This window comes from Monodon monoceros, unplaced genomic scaffold (assembly GCF_005190385.1).
Source record: "Monodon monoceros isolate NGI ecotype Baffin Bay Population unplaced genomic scaffold, NGI_Narwhal_1 Super_Scaffold_4, whole genome shotgun sequence".
In the NCBI taxonomy this organism is placed as follows: Eukaryota; Metazoa; Chordata; class Mammalia; order Artiodactyla; family Monodontidae; genus Monodon; species Monodon monoceros.
Genome location: NW_021703781.1, coordinates 730,107 through 747,463, shown reverse-complemented (window position 1 = coordinate 747,463; position 17,357 = coordinate 730,107). Strand labels below are relative to the sequence as shown.

At 43.6% G+C, this 17,357-nt stretch overlaps 1 protein-coding gene across 1 annotated transcript in view; it reads left to right on the top strand.

The window, feature by feature from the left end:
• The first annotated feature begins 14,036 nt into the window (after nucleotides 1-14,036).
• Nucleotides 14,037-17,357, top strand: part of ABCB10 (ATP binding cassette subfamily B member 10) — a 31,229-nt gene continuing 27,908 nt past the window's right edge. Inside the window, exon 1 of the mRNA XM_029200915.1 lies at nucleotides 14,037-14,532. Coding sequence (XP_029056748.1) covers nucleotides 14,037-14,532 — 496 coding nt within the window. The remainder of the gene's footprint in view (nucleotides 14,533-17,357) is intronic.

The window sequence follows — 17,357 nt, the reverse complement described above, 5'->3', positions numbered from 1 at the left end:
AGACTGGCTGAATGGATACAAAAACAAGACCCGTATATATGCTGTCTACAAGACACCCACTTCATACCTAGGGACACATACAGCCTGAAAGTGAGGGGATGGAAAAAGATATTTCATGCAAATGGAAATCAAAAGAAAGCTGGAGTAGCAATTCTCATATCAGACAAAATAGACTTTAAAACAAAGACTATTACAAGAGACAAAGAAGGACACTACATAATGATCAAGGGATCAATCCAAGAAGAAGATGTAACAATTGTAAATATTTATGCACCCAACATAGGAGCACCTCAATACATAAGGCAAACACTAACAGCCATAAAAGGGGAAATCGACAGTAACACAATCATAGTAGGGGACTTGAACACCCCACTTTCACCAATGGACAGATCATCCAAAATGAAAATAAATAAGGAAACACAAGCTTTAAAGGATACATTAAACAAGATGGACTTAATTGATATTTATAGGACATTCCATCCAAAACAACAGAATACACATTCTTCTCAAGTGCTCATGGAACATTCTCCAGGATAGATCATATCTTGGGTCACAAATCAAGCCTTGGTAAATTTAAGAAAACCAAAATCATATCAAGTATCTTTTCCGACCACAACGCTATGAGACTAGATATCAATTACAGGAAAAAATCTGTAAGAAATACAAACACATGGAGGCTAAACAACACACTACTTAATAACCAAGAGATCACTGAAGGAATCAAAGAGGAAATTAAAAAATACCTAGAAACAAATGACAATGAAAACACAATGACCCAAAACCTATGGGATGCAGAAAAAGCAGTTCTAAGAGGGAAGTTTATAGCAATACAATCCTACCTTAAGAAACTAGAAACATCTCAAAAAAAGAACCTAACCTAACACCTAAAGCAATTAGAGAAAGAAGAACAAAAAAACCCCAAAGTTAGCAGAAGGAAAGAAATCATAAAGATCAGAGCAGAAATAAATGAAAAAGAAATGAAGGAAACGATAGCAAAGATCAATAAAACTAAAAGCTGGTTCTTTGAGAAGATAAAATTGATAAACCATTAGCCAGACTTCTCAAGAAAAAAAAGGGAGAAGACTCAAATCAATAGAATTAGAAATGAAAAAGGAGAAGTAACAACTGACACTGCAGAAATACAAAGGATCATGAGAGATTACTACAAGCAGCTACATGCTAATAAAATGGACAACCTGGAAGAAATGGACAAATTATTAGAAATGCACAACCTTCCGAGACTGAACCAGGAAGAAATAGAAAATATGACCAGACCAATCACAAGCACTGAAATCGAAACTGTGATTAAAAATCTTCCAACAAACAAAAGCCCAGGACCATTTGGCTTCACAGGTGAATTCTATGAAACATTTAGAGAACAGCTAACACCTATCCTTCTCAAACTCTTCCAAAATATGGCAGAGGGAGGAACACACCCAAACTCATTCTACGAGGCCACCATCACTCTGATACCAAAACCAGACAAAGATGTCACAAAGAAAGAAAACTACAGGCTAATATCACTAATGAACATAGATGCAAAAATCCTCAACAAAATACTAGCAAACAGAATCCAACAGCACATGAAAAGGATCATAAACTATAATCAAGTGGGGTTTATCCCAGGAATGCAGAGTTCCTCAATATATGCAAAACAATCAATGTGATCCACCATATTAACAAACTGAAGGAGAAAAACCATATGATCATCTCAATAGATGCAGAGAAAGCTTTTGACAAAATTCAACACCCATTTATGATAAAAACCCTCCAGAAAGTAGGCATAGAGGGAACTTTCCCCAACATAATAAAGGCCATATATGACAAACCCACTGCCAACATCATCCTCAATGGTGAAAAACTGAAAGCATTTCCACTAAGATCAGGAACAAGACAAGGTTGCCCACTCTCACCACTCTTATTCAACATAGTTTTGGAAGTTTTAGCTACAGCAATCAGAGAAGAAAAGGAAATAAAAGGAATCCAAATCGGAAAAGAAGTAAAGCTGTCACTGTTTGCAGATGACATGATACTATACATAGAGAATCCTAAAGATACTACCAGAAAACTACTAGAGCTAATCAATGAATTTGGTAATGTAGCAGGATACAAAATTAATGCACAGAAATCTCTTGCATTCCTATACACTAATGATGAAAAATCTGAAAGTGAAATTAAGAAAACACTCCCATTTACCATTGCAGCAAAGAGAATAAAATATCTAGGAATAAACCTACCTAAGGAGACAAAAGACTTGTATGCAGAAAATTATAAGATACTGACGGAAGAAATTAAAGATGATACAAATAGATGGAGAGATATACCATGTTCTTGGATTGGAAGAATCAACATTGTGAAAATGACTCTACTACCTAAAGCAATCTACAGATTCAATGCAATCCCTATCAAACTACCACGGGCATTTTTCACAGAACTAGAACAAAAAATTTCACAATTTGTATGGAAACAGAAAAGACCGCGAATAGCCAAAGCAATCTTGAGAAAGAAAAACGGAGCTGGAGGAATCAGGCTCCCTGACTTCAGGCTATACTACAAAGCTACAGTAATCAGGACAGTATGGAACTGGCACAGAAACAGAAAGACAGATCAATGGAACAGGATAGAAAGCCCAGAGATAAACCCACGCACATATGGTCACCTTATGTTTGATAAAGGAGACAAGAATATACAGTGGAGAAAAGACAACCTCTTCAATTAGTGGTGCTGGGAAAACTGGACAGCTACATGTAAAAGAATGAAATTAGAACACTCCCTAACACCATACACAAAAATAAACTCAAAATGGATTAAAGACCTAAATGTAAGGCCAGACACCATCAAACTCTTAGAGGAAAACATAGGCAGAACACTCTAAGACATAAATCACAGCAAGATCCTTTTTGACCCACCTCCTAGAGAAATGGAAATAAAAACAAAAATTAACAAATGGGACCTAATGAAACTTAAAAGCTTTTGCACAGCAAAGGAAACCATAAACAAGATGAAAAGACAACCCTCAAATGGGAGAAAATATTTGCAAACGAAGCAACTGACTAAGGATTAATCTCCAAAATATAAAAGCAGCTCATGCAGCTCAATATCAAAAAAACAAAAACCCAATCCAAAAATGGGCAGAAGACCTAAATAGAAATTTCTCCAAAGAAGACGTACAGATGGCCAACAAACACAGTAAAAGATGCTCAACATCACTAATCATTAGAGAAATGCAAATCAAAGCTACAATGAGGTATCACCTCACACCAGTCAGAATGGCCATCATCAAAAAATCTACAAATAATAAATACTAGAGAGGGTGTGGAGAAAAGGGAACCTTCTTGCACTGCTGGTGGGAATGTAAATTGATACAGCCACTATGGAGAATGGTATGGAGGTTTCTTAAAAAACTAAAAATAGAACTACCATACGACCCAGCAATCCCACTACTGGGCATATACCCTGAGAAAACCATAATTCAAAAAGAGTCATGTACCAAAATGTTCATTGCAGCACTATGTACAATAGCCAGGACATGGAAGCAACCGAAGTGTACATCAACAGATGAATGGATAAAGAAGGTGTAGCACATATATATAATGGAGTATTTCTCAGCCATAAAAAGGAACAAAACTGAGTTATTTGTAATGAGGTGGATGGACCTAGAGACTGTCATACAGAGTGAAGTAAGTCAGAAAGAGAAAAACAAATACCGTATGCTAACACATATATATGGAATCTAAAAAAGTAGTCATGAAGAACCTAGGGGCAAGACGGGAATAAAGATGCAGACCTCCTAGAGAATGGACTTGAGGATATGGGGAGGGGGAAGGGTAAGCTGGGAGAGAGTGAGAGAGTGGCATGGACATATATACACTACCAAACGTAAAACAGATAGCTAGTGGGAAGCAGCCGCATACCACAGGGAGATCAGCTCGGTGCTTTGTGACCACCTAGAGGGGTGGGATAGGGAGGGTGGGAGGGAGGGAGACACAAGTGGGAAGAGATATGGGAACATATGTATATGTATAACTGATTCACTTTGTTATAAAGCAGAAACTAACACACCACTGTAAAGCAATTATACTCCAATAAAGATGTTTATAAAAAGAAAAGAAAAAAAATTTAAATTAAAAAAATTTTTTTAATTCTAAAATTTTAAAAGATTAAAAATTTAAAGCATTAGGGCTTCCCTGGTGGCGCAGTGGTTGAGAGTCCGCCTGCCGATGCAGGGGACATGGGTTTGTGCCCTGGTCTGGGAAGATCCCAGATGCCGCGGAGCGGCTAGGCCCGTGAGCCATGGCCGCTGAGCCTGTGCTCCGCAACGGGAGAGGCCACAAGAGTGAGAGGGCCGCATACCGCAAAAAAACCCAAACAAGCAAACAAACAAAAAACATTAAAACATTATATATGTAAATGTTGTTTTTCAGATTCTTTTCCATTATAGGTTGTTACAAGATACTGAATATAGTTCCCTGTGCTATAAAGTAAATACTTGTTGTTTTAAATATCTTTGTTCATTTAATATATTGGTTAATGCAACTGGTTTATTTAGTAGGGAGAGACTGGTATCTCACGGCTTTAATTCGCACTTAATTACTAGGTAAGGTCAGTACTTTTTCATATATTTTGGCCATGTTTTCCTAGTTGTATGTTTATTTTTCTACATGAACTTCAGTATCAAATTGATTGGGTCCTAGAAAAGATTTAGTGGTATTTTTATTGAGGTCATGTTAAATTCATAAATTAACTTATAGAGAACTAATGTGTTTATGATACTGAGATGTTCCATCTAAGAACACTGGATATTTTTCCATTTGTTTAAAATTCACTGTTGTATCTTTTAGAAGTGTTTCAAAGTATCCCCATATAAATTTTGCACGTTTTTATGTTTATTCCTAAATACATTTTCTATATTATATTTTCTAAATGGCAATTATGTATCTGAAGCCTCTTTTTCTTTTAAGAAATTTATCTTTTATTTATTTATTTTTGGCTGCATTGGGTCTTCGTTGCTGCACACGGGCTTTCTCCAGTTGTGGCGAGCGGGGGCTACTCTTTGTTGCATGCATATGCTTCTCATTGCGGTGGCTTCTCTTGTTGCAGAGCGCGGGGTCTAGGCACACAGGCTTCAGTAGTTGTGGCACAAGGGCTCAGTGGTTGTGGCTCACAGGCTTTAGAGAGCAGGCTTAGTAGTTGTGGCGCACAGGCTTAGTTGTTCTGCAGCATGTGGGATCTTCCTGGACCAGGGCTCGAACCCGTGTTTCCTGCATTGGCAGGCGGATTCTTAACCACTGCGCCACCAGGGAAGCCCCTCTTATTTTTTGTATGCTGATATTGTACAATATTTTGCTAGCTTAACGAAACTTTTTGTTGAGTCAGCTTTAATTTCGATTCTCTGAGGCTATTTAGGGTTACTATCGTATCATCTGCATTTTTTTTTTTTTTACCAATTCTCCTGTCTCCTTTTATAATTAGCATTGGTTAATACCTCTGGTATCAATACAATGTTAAGTAGTAATGTACATAGTGGTCATCCTTTTCCTGTTCCTGATCTTAATAGAAATGCCTCTAGTATTTCCCCTCTAAGTAGATGGTGGTTTAGAGCTATGATATACGACATATATATGAGTAGGAATAGGAGTTGAATCTTGTCAATGATTTTTCAAAATCTAGAGAGATGATATTATTTTCCTCCTTAAATCTGTTAATATGGTGTATACAGTTGACCCTTGAACAACATGGGTTTGAACTGTGTGGGTCCACTTATACTCAAATTGTTTTCAATAGTAAATACTATAGTACTGCACAATCCACGATTGGTTGAATCCTCAAATGTAGAGCTGGGGATACAGAGGATCTTCAGATAATGGATAAACTATGTATACCAAGGGCCAACTATAAATTATTCTTAGATTTTTTAACTGCACAGAGGGTTGGTGCCCCTAACCTGCATGTTATTCAAGGGTCAATTGTACTGTATTAATGAATTTCCAAATATTGAAGCAACCTTGTATTTAGGATTAAATTGTATTTGGACATGATGCATTATTTCCTTAATGTGGTGGTACATTCTGTTTACTAATATTTTGTTTAGTATCTGTCTGCTGAATTGTGTCTACCTAAAATGTTGAAGTCCTAAGCTACAGTACCCCAGAATGTGACTGTGTTTGGAGATAGGGTCTTTAAAGAGGTAATTAAGTTAAAATGAGGTCTTTAGGGTGGGTCTCAATCCAATGTGACTGGTTTTCTTATAAGAAGAAGACATTTGGACCAAGACAGGCATGCATACAAAAGAAAGGCCGTGTGCAGACTCAAGGAGAAGGTGGCCATCTGCACGCCAAGGAGAGAGGCCTCAGAAGAAACAAAACCTGCTCTCACCTTATCTTGGACTTTCAGCCTCCAGGACTGTGAGAAAATAAATGTCTGCTGTTTAAGCCACCCAGTCTATAATATTTTGTTCAGGCAGCCCTAACAAATAATACAGTATCTTAGCCTTGATAATCATAAGTGACATCAGTCTGTAATTGTTTCTGTATTATTTTAATCAGGAATCAGTATCAACATTATACTGGCTTTATAAAAGTTTTCCCCAACATCACTTAGTTGAAGTTCATCCTGTAAAAGACTCTTCAAGTGAGGCTCATAAACTGTTTTTCCCAAGCTTTTGCATGTTCAAATCAATTTTTCTATAGTCTTGATACTTGAAGGAGAATATAGTGGGTTGAATAGTGTCCCACAAAGAGAGATGTTCAAGGGACTTCCCTGGTGGTCCAGTGACTAAGACTCCGCCCTCCCAATGCAAGGGGCCCAGGTTTGATCCCTGGCCAGGGAACTAGATCCCATATGCAGCAACTAAGAGTTCACATGCCACAAATAAAGATCCTGCGTCCTGCAACTAAGACCCGGTACAGCCGAATAAATAAACTAACATTAAAAAAAAAGAGAGAGGGCTTCCCTGGTGGCGCAGTGGTTGAGAGTCCGCCTGCCAATGCAGGGGACGCGGGTTCGTGCCCCGGTCCGGGAAGATCCCATATGCCACAGAGCGGCTGGGCCTGTGAGCCATGGCTGCTAAGCCTGCGCGTCCGAAGCCTGTGCTCCGCAATGGGAGAGGCCACAGCAGTGGGAGGCCCACGTACCGCCAAAAAAAAAAAAAAGAGAGAGAGAGAGATTCAAGTGCTAACCCCTGGTACCTGTGCATCAACTTATTTGGAAATTGGGTTTTTGCAGATATAATTATCTGCAAATCTTGGGATGAGAGTATCCTTGATTTAGGATGGACCTGAAATGCAATGGCTGGTGTTCTTCTAGAGAAAAGAGGGTGAGATTTTAAACAGAGACACAGAGGGGAAGACCATGTGAAGACAGAGACAGAGATTGTAGTTATGCAGCTACAAGCCAAGAATGTCGAGAGTTGCTGGCACCCACTGGCAGCTAGGAGTGAGGCATGGAACAACAGATTGTCCCTCAGAGCCACCAGAAGAAACCAATTCTGCCAACACCTTGATTTCAGACTTCTGGCCTCCAGAACTCTGAGAGAATAAATGTCCATTGTTTTAAGCCACCAAGTTTGGTAATGTTATGATAGCCCTAGGCAACTAATACAGACTAAAATCTTTAGTTCGTACTTTTCTTTTCTGTGCTGCTCCATGGTTGCCTTACTTTGTGTGCTACTTTGGAGAAGTCTGAAGTCTGTCTAGTTCTCTTGCCCTTGCAAGTTATTTAACCCTTTTGCCTGGAGGCTTTGAGAATTTTTTTTTTTATTATTATTTTTTTTCTGCGGTACGCGGGCCTCTCACTGTTGTGGCCTCTCCCATTGCGGAGCACAGGCTCTAGACGCGCAGGCTCAGCAGCCATGGCTCACGGGCCCAGCCGCTCCGCGGCATGTGGGATCTTCCTGGACCGGGGCGCGAACCTGCGTCTCCTGCATAGGCAGGCGGACTCTCAACCACTGCGCCACCAGGGAAGCCCAAGAATTTTTTCTGTATCTTTAAGGTCTAATCTACCACAATGTCTCAGAATTGACCATTCTCCGTTAATTTTCTCAAGTGGCTGCGGGTTCTTTATCTATTTTTATAGACAATGATGGAGATTGTTTTTTTATTTTTATTTACTTATTTATTTATTTATGGCCACACCGCATGGCTTGCGGGATCTCAGTTCCTCAACCAGGGACTGAACCCTGGCCACGGCAGTGAAAGCACCAAATCCTAACCACCAGACGACCAGGGAACTCCCCCATATTTTGCTTTTAGGTAATCTTTTGCTATCTTAAAAAATTTCTTCTTCCTTTTTTTTCTTATCTTTGTTTTCTTAGTCAATAGTTTTAACTGATTTTTGAATAATGGTGAAAAATCCAAGTTACAGGACACCTACCCTTATACCCCATTCACTTCTCCCCAGAGGCAACCACTGTTACTTGTGTATCCTTCCAAATATATTCTATGAATATATGAATATTAGTGTATTTATATTTTTTGTCAGTGTATTTATATGTATATATTTTTACACAAATACACTATATTATATATGCAGCCCTGCACCTTGCTATTTTCATTGTACATCTAGGGTATGGTTCCAAATTGGTGCATGTAGAGATGCCTCATTTTTTTGAAGACTGCATGGTCTTCCATTGCATGAATGTACCTCAATTTATTTAACTAATGCCCTAATGCTGGACTGTAATTTACAGTCTTGCTATTATAAACAATACTGTAATAAATATTTGGTACATATTTATCATTCCACACATGTGGGAGTATATATATAGCCTAAATTCCTAGAAGTGACACACCTATTAGAATGGCTAAAATCCAAAACACTGACAACACCAAATGCTGACGAGGATGTGGAGCAACAGGAACTCCCATTCATTGCTGGTGGGAACGCAAAATATACAGACACTTTGGAAGGAAGTTTGGCAGTTTCTTACAAAACTAAACATACTCTAATGTTATGATCCAACAGTGGTGCTCCTTTGTGTTTACCCAAAGAAGCTGAAAACTTACATCCACACAAAAAACTGCCCACAGATGTTTATAGCAGCTTTATTCATAATTGTCAAAATTAGGAAGCAACCAAGATGTCCTTCACTAGGTGAACAGATTAATAAACTGTGGTACATCCAGGCAATGGAATATTAAGTCAATAATAAAAAGAAATGAACTATCAAGCCATGAAAAGTCATGGAGGAAACTTAAATGTATATTATAAGTGACAGAAGATAATCTGAAATGCTACATGCTGTATGATTCCAACTATATTATATGGAATTCTGGAAAAGGCAAAACTATGGAGACAGTAAAAAGATCAGTGGTTGTAGGGGGTTGGAGGGAGGGAGGGATGAATAGGCAAAGCACAGGGGATTTTCAGAGCACTGAAAATACTCTCTGTGATACTATTACAGTGGATACATGTCATTATACACTTGTTAAAATCCATAGCATGTACAGCAGCAAGAGCGAACCCTAATGTTTGCTATGGACTCTGGGTGATGATGATGCATCAATGTAGGTTCATCCATTGTAACAAATGTCCCGTCTGGTGGGGGTGTGGTGGTTAGGGGGCTGTGCTGTGTGTAGGAAAAAGGGGTCCATGGGAACTCCCTGTACTTTCCACTCAATTTTGCTGTGAACATAAAACTGCTCCAGGAAAATAAAAGTCTATTTTTTTAAATCCTGGGGGCGTCTGCAGGATCAAAGGATATATGCATTTAAATTTTTAATAGATATAAGAGCTTTCCAGAACTACCGTGGCAATTTACATCAGCCTTGCCTATTTTTATACCTCACTCTCATCAATACAATATAGTTGAACTTTTTGATCGTCACTAAATTGTTAAAGGAATAGGGTATCTGCTTGTCATTTTAATTTTCGTGTCTCATTATAAATTAGATAGAGCACATTTTTTTTAATATGTCTGAGCCATTTGAATTTCCTTTTGGGTGAAGTGCCTGTTCATTTTCTTTGCCCATTTTTCCATTAGGTCTAAACCTAATTTTATAGTTAGAAATCTACAAATTGGAATGGGAACGATGGTTTTAAGATCTTATATTTTGGATTGAAAAATACAGTTATCATATACCCTGCAGTCAACCTTGCATCTTTAAGCATGAGGTGAAACTAGAACTGAATGAGAAAAGTAATAGGGTATGGGTACTTTTTCTGTATATCTGGGTACAACCTCAGCCTCTTAACATAAGAAAAAATACCATACCTAAATGTTATAAAGAGCATAGAATCAGGTGCACCGTCTAGTTTCATTTATGCTGTCTTTTGTGGAACAGTCCCGAGCTACATTTCATTAGATCATGCAAGGTTCTTTGTGTAGCCTGAAATCTGGACAGCTGCTGAACATACTTTTTGGTAAAATAAAGTTAAGCATTGTACCAGATGTGATCTGCAAACTGACTATTTAAAGTAGCCTGAATAGGGACTTCCCTGGTGGCGCAGTGGTTAGGACTCTGTTCTCCCAGTGCGGGGGGGCCCGGGTTCCATCCATTGTCAGGGAACTAGATCCCACATGCATGCCGCAACTAAGAGTTTGCATGCCACAACTAAGGAGCCCACGTGCCACAACTAAGACCCAGTGCAACCAAATAAATAAATATTTTTTTAAAATAAATAAATAAAGTAGCCTGAATAACTCAGTTGCTTTTTTGGCCAAACATGAGTAAGTGGACAAACAGTGAGCATGTGTTGCAGTATCAGACGAGATACTGACCTTTGTACTACTTTCCCAGAGCTACCTTAATAAAACAAAAACAAACCTGGTGTTAAAACAAATTTATTGTCTCATGGCTCTAGAGGGGAGAATTCTGAAATCAAGGTTTTGGAGGGCCACGCTCCCTTTGAAACCTGTAGGGAATCCCTCCTTGCCTGTTGGCAGTTTCTGGTGATTTGTTGGCCATCTTTGGTGTTCCTTGGCTTGCAGCTGTATAACTGCCATCTCTGCCTTTGTCATCACGTGGCATTTTCCCCGTGTGTCTCTGTCTTCACATGGCCACCTTCTTATAAGGACACCATACTCCATCTCCAAAATGACCTCATCTGAACTATATCTGCAATAACTCTATTTCCAAGTAAGATCCCATTCTGAAGTACTGGGGTTTAGGATTTCAACATACCTTTTTTGGAGGGACACAATTTAACCCATAACAACCTTTCTCTAGAATCTTTTGGGAGAAGGTGAGAGAGACAAGGTAAAAGCCAAAGAGGCTGACACCTTCTACATACATTGCATTAGCCTGCCTGAGCCATATCGGCATTTGCTGTAAGCACAGGGTGGATGACTTACCAAAAGCTTAATTTCAGAGGAACTTACAAAGCACTTCTGCCCCACGTGGATCCTAGTCCTTTCGTTTGTGATTCACTGAACTGCATGCTCCACCTTCAGCCATCACCCTGCCACCCTGTCCCTGACAGGACGAGCTGCAAGCTGCAGAGAAAAAGAAATGAACTAAGAAGGGTCAAATGATCCCCCATTAGATCACAGATCAGACTGCAGGCCAGGGAGACTTCTGTCTGCTTCCCGTGCTATTGTGCTCTGAGGGGGGCCACCCTCCTGTTGTCCACCTTGTCGCCCTTTGAGAGCGACAAGGACCCACACGTGGAGCTGTTCCTGAAGTAGTCTCAACTGATCTCAAGTTTCAGCCAAAAGACATCCTTTTTGAATTCGACACCTATTGGCCGCCTAACCTATTAAGCATCTATTCACCAAGGGCCAGATTTTACTACTTGGTTCAGTCACCCCTCTGCCGAGAGCCCTTTCTGTCTCGCTGTGGGTAGCATCTGAACTTCTGCTTGTTGTCTCAGAATTAATGTGCAGCCTTTCCTTGCTTTCCTGAGGAATTTTGTACTACTAATCCACTCACATCTAAGTGGTTTTATTCCTTCTTTCCCAGACTCACCTTAGAGCATTTCTTGCCCTTTTTAGTGGCCAAGGAATTTTATCCTAACTTCTAAAAAGGCAGTGAGAAGTTATCCTTATTTTAAAATGGGAATACACACACACACACATATATATATAATTGCCAATATATATTGAATATATATATTTAGAGCAGGCCACAGTTTTTTTTTTTTTTTGGTGTGATGACTATATAAGTCCAGATGAGCCTTCAGCCAATTATTATTCCCGGCTCCATTCCCCCACTGTATTTTTTTTAAAGAGCCATGGACGTTTTCTTTAGATTCTTTGCTAGTAAATAAAAAAATTCCTGCCTTGAATATCATGATAGTTGGGTGGGGTTTTTTTGTTTTGTTTTTTTTAAGCATGGCAGTTTTGTCAGGGATAATTTTCATATTATCAGCTGACTGTTCGAAATGCAAGCAACACAGAGAGTTTTGGTTTTTTCATCAGCTACACTTCAGGTATTTTTCTTTTGACTCCAGGCCCCAGAGATTGCTGGTTGAAAAGGCCTGGCAGACTTCATTCCAGGGAAGGCAGAAAGCAAAGGCCAGTCCTGCCTTCCCCAGCGATCAGCAGCAGCAGTTTTCTGGAAAGTAGGAAACAGAAAAGAAGAGGAAGATTAGATTTGAGTTAAAATTGTCACTTTCTCTCCAACTGGGAAGGTCATTCTCTGACATGACGTGGGGTATGAGGCACTGTATCTCTCTTGTTTGCAGAAGTCACCTAACAAAATCATTCCCAGTAGGACATACCTACTCATAAATCAGCAGCGTCAGCTTCAATCACAGCTTGCATTCTAGAATGCAGACACCAGGGAGAGGCTGACCTAAGGTAACCTGGGGGGACTGCATGCCCCCCTGGCTCTCAGAGGTTGGAATTTAGAGGATGGCATGCTTCCTGCTGTCTTCACAGGGGCATTTAGAGTGCGATTTAATCCCGCATTATCTTTCCATTATGGGTACTTCTCCTCAAAAGTCCTACAGTCCTTATCTACCAGGGCCCCAAGTAGGGGGCGGTAAGTGAGGCACTCTCCTAGGGGCAAAATTTAGGGGAACCCTAAATAGCCCCAGTAATCAAGATCAACGGTATTTTAACGCAAAAAAAATTAAACAAACAAATTGGCAAACAAAGCTGCTAACTGCTTGATTTTGGAAATAAAGCTTCCAGGGCTGGGATCAAGGTGAGGAGAGAGAGGTGGGCTCGTACAAGTGCGGGGGCAGATCCTGCATTTGATATTTTGATATATTGTTCATTATGGGTTTTTTTGCATTAATTTTGGCCTTTAAAAAATTTTTAACTGAAATACTTATCTTGATTATTGACTTTTTTTTTCGAATCCATAAATACTGCAACTGAGGCAATTGCCTCTCACTGGCCTCACCCAAGTCCCGGCCTTTAAAATACTGACGAGTCAACAAAAAGCTATCCACCTTCCCGAACCACGACTCTTAGATGAGGACCAGGCTCCGGGGTACAGACACCCTGCCGTGAAGTCTCCGCGTCCCAGTGGGTTTAGACCCTCCCCTCCTCCTTTCCGCGCTCGTGTATTAAAACACTGCGCGTTCTGCCCGGCCTTACTCGGAGCGGCCGGCGCGCCCGGGCCACGTCCGCTCCCGCACGTCTGTCCACGTTATGAGATGACCCCTTCCCTCTCAGAGACCCAAGTTTCACTCACCGCCAAGCCCGTCCCGCACAGCGGTCCCCAGGCCCGCGCACTGCCGCAGCGCGCCGTCCGCCCGCCTCTTTCAGGCGCCGGGCCCGTGTGATCGCGCCTGCGCGCTCCGCCGTGCGCGGGCGTGAGAAAGGGCCCGCGCCGCTCCCAGGTTCTTCCGGAGGGGCAGAGGAGGGCGAAACTGCTCCCCGCGCGGCAGTGCGCAGGCGTAGCGGCGCGCGGCGCTTTCTTCCGCCTCAGCCACCTCGGCTCCGGCGGCGCGCCAGTCGCTGGGCTGCCCGGTGGGGGGCGCTGCGGGCCGGGGCGCCCGGGGGTGGTCGGGGCCGGGCTCACCGCCCCGGGGCGGGGCCGCGCGGGCCGGGATGGGGCGGGCGTCGGGGCGGTGGTCCAAGCCGGCGAGCGGCGGCGGCGAGCACAGGAGAGGCTGCGGACCGAGGCGCAAGGTTCGGACGCGGCGCCATGCGCGGCCCCCCGGCCTGGCCGCTGCGGCTGCTCCTGAGGCGGGGCCCAGCCGCCCGCGCCCCCGGGACCCGGCCGCCGCCGACGCTCCTGGCGCCGGCGCGGCTTGGGGACTCGGGGCCATCGCTCCTCGAGGGTGGCGAAGCCGCGCGAGCCCCGCGGTGCCGGGCGGGACGCTGCCCGGGCGGGGGTCCCGGCAGCCCCGCGGGCGGCGCGGGCCTGGCGCGGCTCCTGTCGCTGTGGACGCGGCCCTCCGGGCCTTCCAGGTGCGGGGCGCTCGCCGGGCCCGGCGTCCCCCGGCTCCCGCGCGCCGCGCTCCCCGGTGGCCCAGCGGCGGTCGCGCGGGCCGGGGGCGAGGCTTGGCTGCGCGAGCCGCCCTTGCCTGCGGCCGCGGCGACCCCCGGACACGACCCGCTGCAGCGGCCCGTGGCTGCCGGGCGCTCGGAGGCCCAGAAGCTCCTAAGGCTGGCGCAGCCCGAGCGCCGGAGGCTGGCAGGTAGGGCCCCCGTCCCCTCCCCTCGGTCACCGCGACCTTACACACGCGAGGTCCGGGGCCGCCGAGAGGGGCACTGCGGTGGCGGCAGGGGGACCCGGGGCCACTGGAAACGGTGCGGAGGACGGGGTGCCTCTACCTGGGCGTCCCCACCTGGAGCGCGGACAGAGCGCGCCTGCTGTAGCGGTGTGGAGCCGGCAGGCCCGCCGGGAATCTGCTCCCAGAGCTAATGTTTGTTTTCTTATCTTGATACATATTATACAAATGGGGCAGCATCTCAGTGTTGCAGTTTTCGGGTCTGTTCCATTTTTACTTTGCTGGCGTTCTCAGAATGACCTGGGATTTTTCCCCGTATCTTTGTAAAATTAATCCTAGCCCCAAATAAACCAATGTTGTCATATGTGCGTGCTTCAGGCAAGTTTATTAAGCAGCCAACAATATTTTTACTCTGTGAAGCAAAGCAGTGTAAAGTTTTCAGGTTTGTCCCCTGCTTTTGTCTCCTGGGTGGTAGGCAGGAAGTTACTAAGTTCTTATCAGAAGAGTCAACACTGGTTGTGATCAGTGATCTGTAAACTCCAGAAGTGTTGAGAAACTGTGACTCATAACCCAACTAAATCATAATTAAGTAATTTTTAAAAAGAAATCAAAATGAATATTTTTAGGGCTTCCCTGGTGGCGCAGTGGTTGAGAGTCCGCCTGCCGATGTAGGGGACACGGGTTCGTGCCCCGGTCCAGGAAGATCCCACATGCCGCGGAGCGGCTGGGCCCGTGAGCCATGGCCGCTGAGCCTGCGCGTCCGGAGCCTGTGCTCCGCAACGCGAGAGGCCACAACAGTGAGAGGCCACAACAGTGAGAGGCCCGCGTACCGCAAAAAAAAAAAAAAGAATATCTTTAGAAACAAAATCCAGATAAACAGATTTTTGTATAGCTTGTCATTTTAGCCATAAATGGAGAAATGTTTAAATGCAAGGGCCTTGTAAGATCTCAAAGGTTTTGAGACTTCTCCAAGTCTTCGTTTCTTTTAATAAATATTGAGTCTCATTGTGTGCTAGGCCCTTGGGTTCCACTGATGAGCAGGAAGAAGCATGGTTCCCGCTCCTGCTGGGGCTTGCAGCTTAGTGGGGGAGAAACATTGATGAAAAGATATGTGACTGGAGATAAAACTGCACATGTGATGAGGGCTTGCAAAGAGGGCTTGTGAGGTTCTTAGGCTTGAAAGAGGAGAGAATCCCACCTTTTTTTGTTACAAGTCCATTGCTTTAGGAAGGATAGTCCTAGAGAGCTATTTGTGATGTAGGGCGGGTTGGTGCCGTGGAGGAGGGCAGTAGAGTGGGAACATTTATACCTCTCACTGACTGTTACAGTTTAGGGGGCTTCTTGGTATTACTGAGGTATAAAGAGAACTATCTCATCGCTCAGTTGGTTGTGCGTGTATTTTTATGGAAATAAAGTTTTTTTCCTTTTTCCTCTTTTAAAAGAAAATTTTGAGGCTAGGAGCTCTCACTGGCCTGTGAGCTGCTTGGGAAAGGGGCTGTGTCTGCCTCATCTTTCTGTGTCTAGTCCTTAGCCTGTGTGTGTGTGGTACAGAGGGTGTGTGTGTGTGTGTGTGTGTGTGTGTACTTTTAAATCAAGAGGCCAAAAACAGCTGAGTTGAAGAGAAGGAATTCCAATGTTAATTTGTTAATTTTTAGGAAAAGGAATACAAAAATCCTTTTTCAAAAATTCCACTGTACGTTTGAATAACACTGTTTTCATCTGTGTTCAGTAGTTTGGTGAGCATGCTGCCTGAACTGTGTGACCAGAAAACTTTGGTCTTAAGTGATTTGTGTCAGAAACTTTAAAAGCAGGGTCCACCATTTGACATGTTTATAGGTATCTGCTGAGAACAGCCATTTCCATTTCTCTTCTAAAGGAACCACAGTCCTCGATGCTCTCCGCGGCCCCTCCTCCCTGTGTCTCACTTTATGTAGGAATTTGCAGATATCTTCCAACAGCTGTGGCCTACAAGGTTGCTCTGCAGTCTTTTTTCACTGATAATTCTTCATCTTATCACCTTGGTCACAGGAGTCTTAAAAGATGGAGGAGCTCACTGCGGAGCCCCTGTGGGCTGATGGGATAAGAGGTAACTGGTCAGAGCCGTCCTGCTGGGCCTGGCAGATAGAAGCGGCTGGGGCTCCCAGGGAGTTAGAGGCAGGCTGCGCCGTGCGTGGGGTTGGGAGTTAGGAGGGGGCCGTGAGATGCCGATGGAGGGTCTCTGTGCTGCGGGCCCGGTGCAGGGGAGCTTGTCTTGCTCACGCTTTGCAGGCAGGCCCCTGGTCAGATGTGGCAGGTGCACGTCCAGCCCTCCACCCCCAGGGTGTTCACTTAAACACTGATAAGGGCCTGTGTGGTTTGAGAAGAGGACAGGTCTCAGAACCTGATGCCCGCCAGGAGCTTTTGCTGCATTTGTAGTTACATTTTATGGAGATAGACTGTGACGTGACCAAAATGAACAGAGTGGTGAAACCAGTGGGTGTGGTAAGCAAGGAGAGGGCGAAGCATGTTTCCTGCAGCCCAAGTCGGGACAGAGGGTCTGACAAGGACAGCACTGGTGGGACAGTGAGGCTGAGCCTCCGCAATGGAGACTGCTGCAGAAAGCCCTACGGAAGTACCATGTTGCAGAGAAAACATGAACATTCTGTATCTGTGCTGCGAAATGTGCTAGTCAGAGTTGATTCAAGACGGAAATACACACCAGATTTTGAAAAGACTTAGTATGGAAAAAAAATTGTGAACTTTCTTTACTTTTTAATGTTCATCGCATGTTGATTAATATTTTGGATATATTG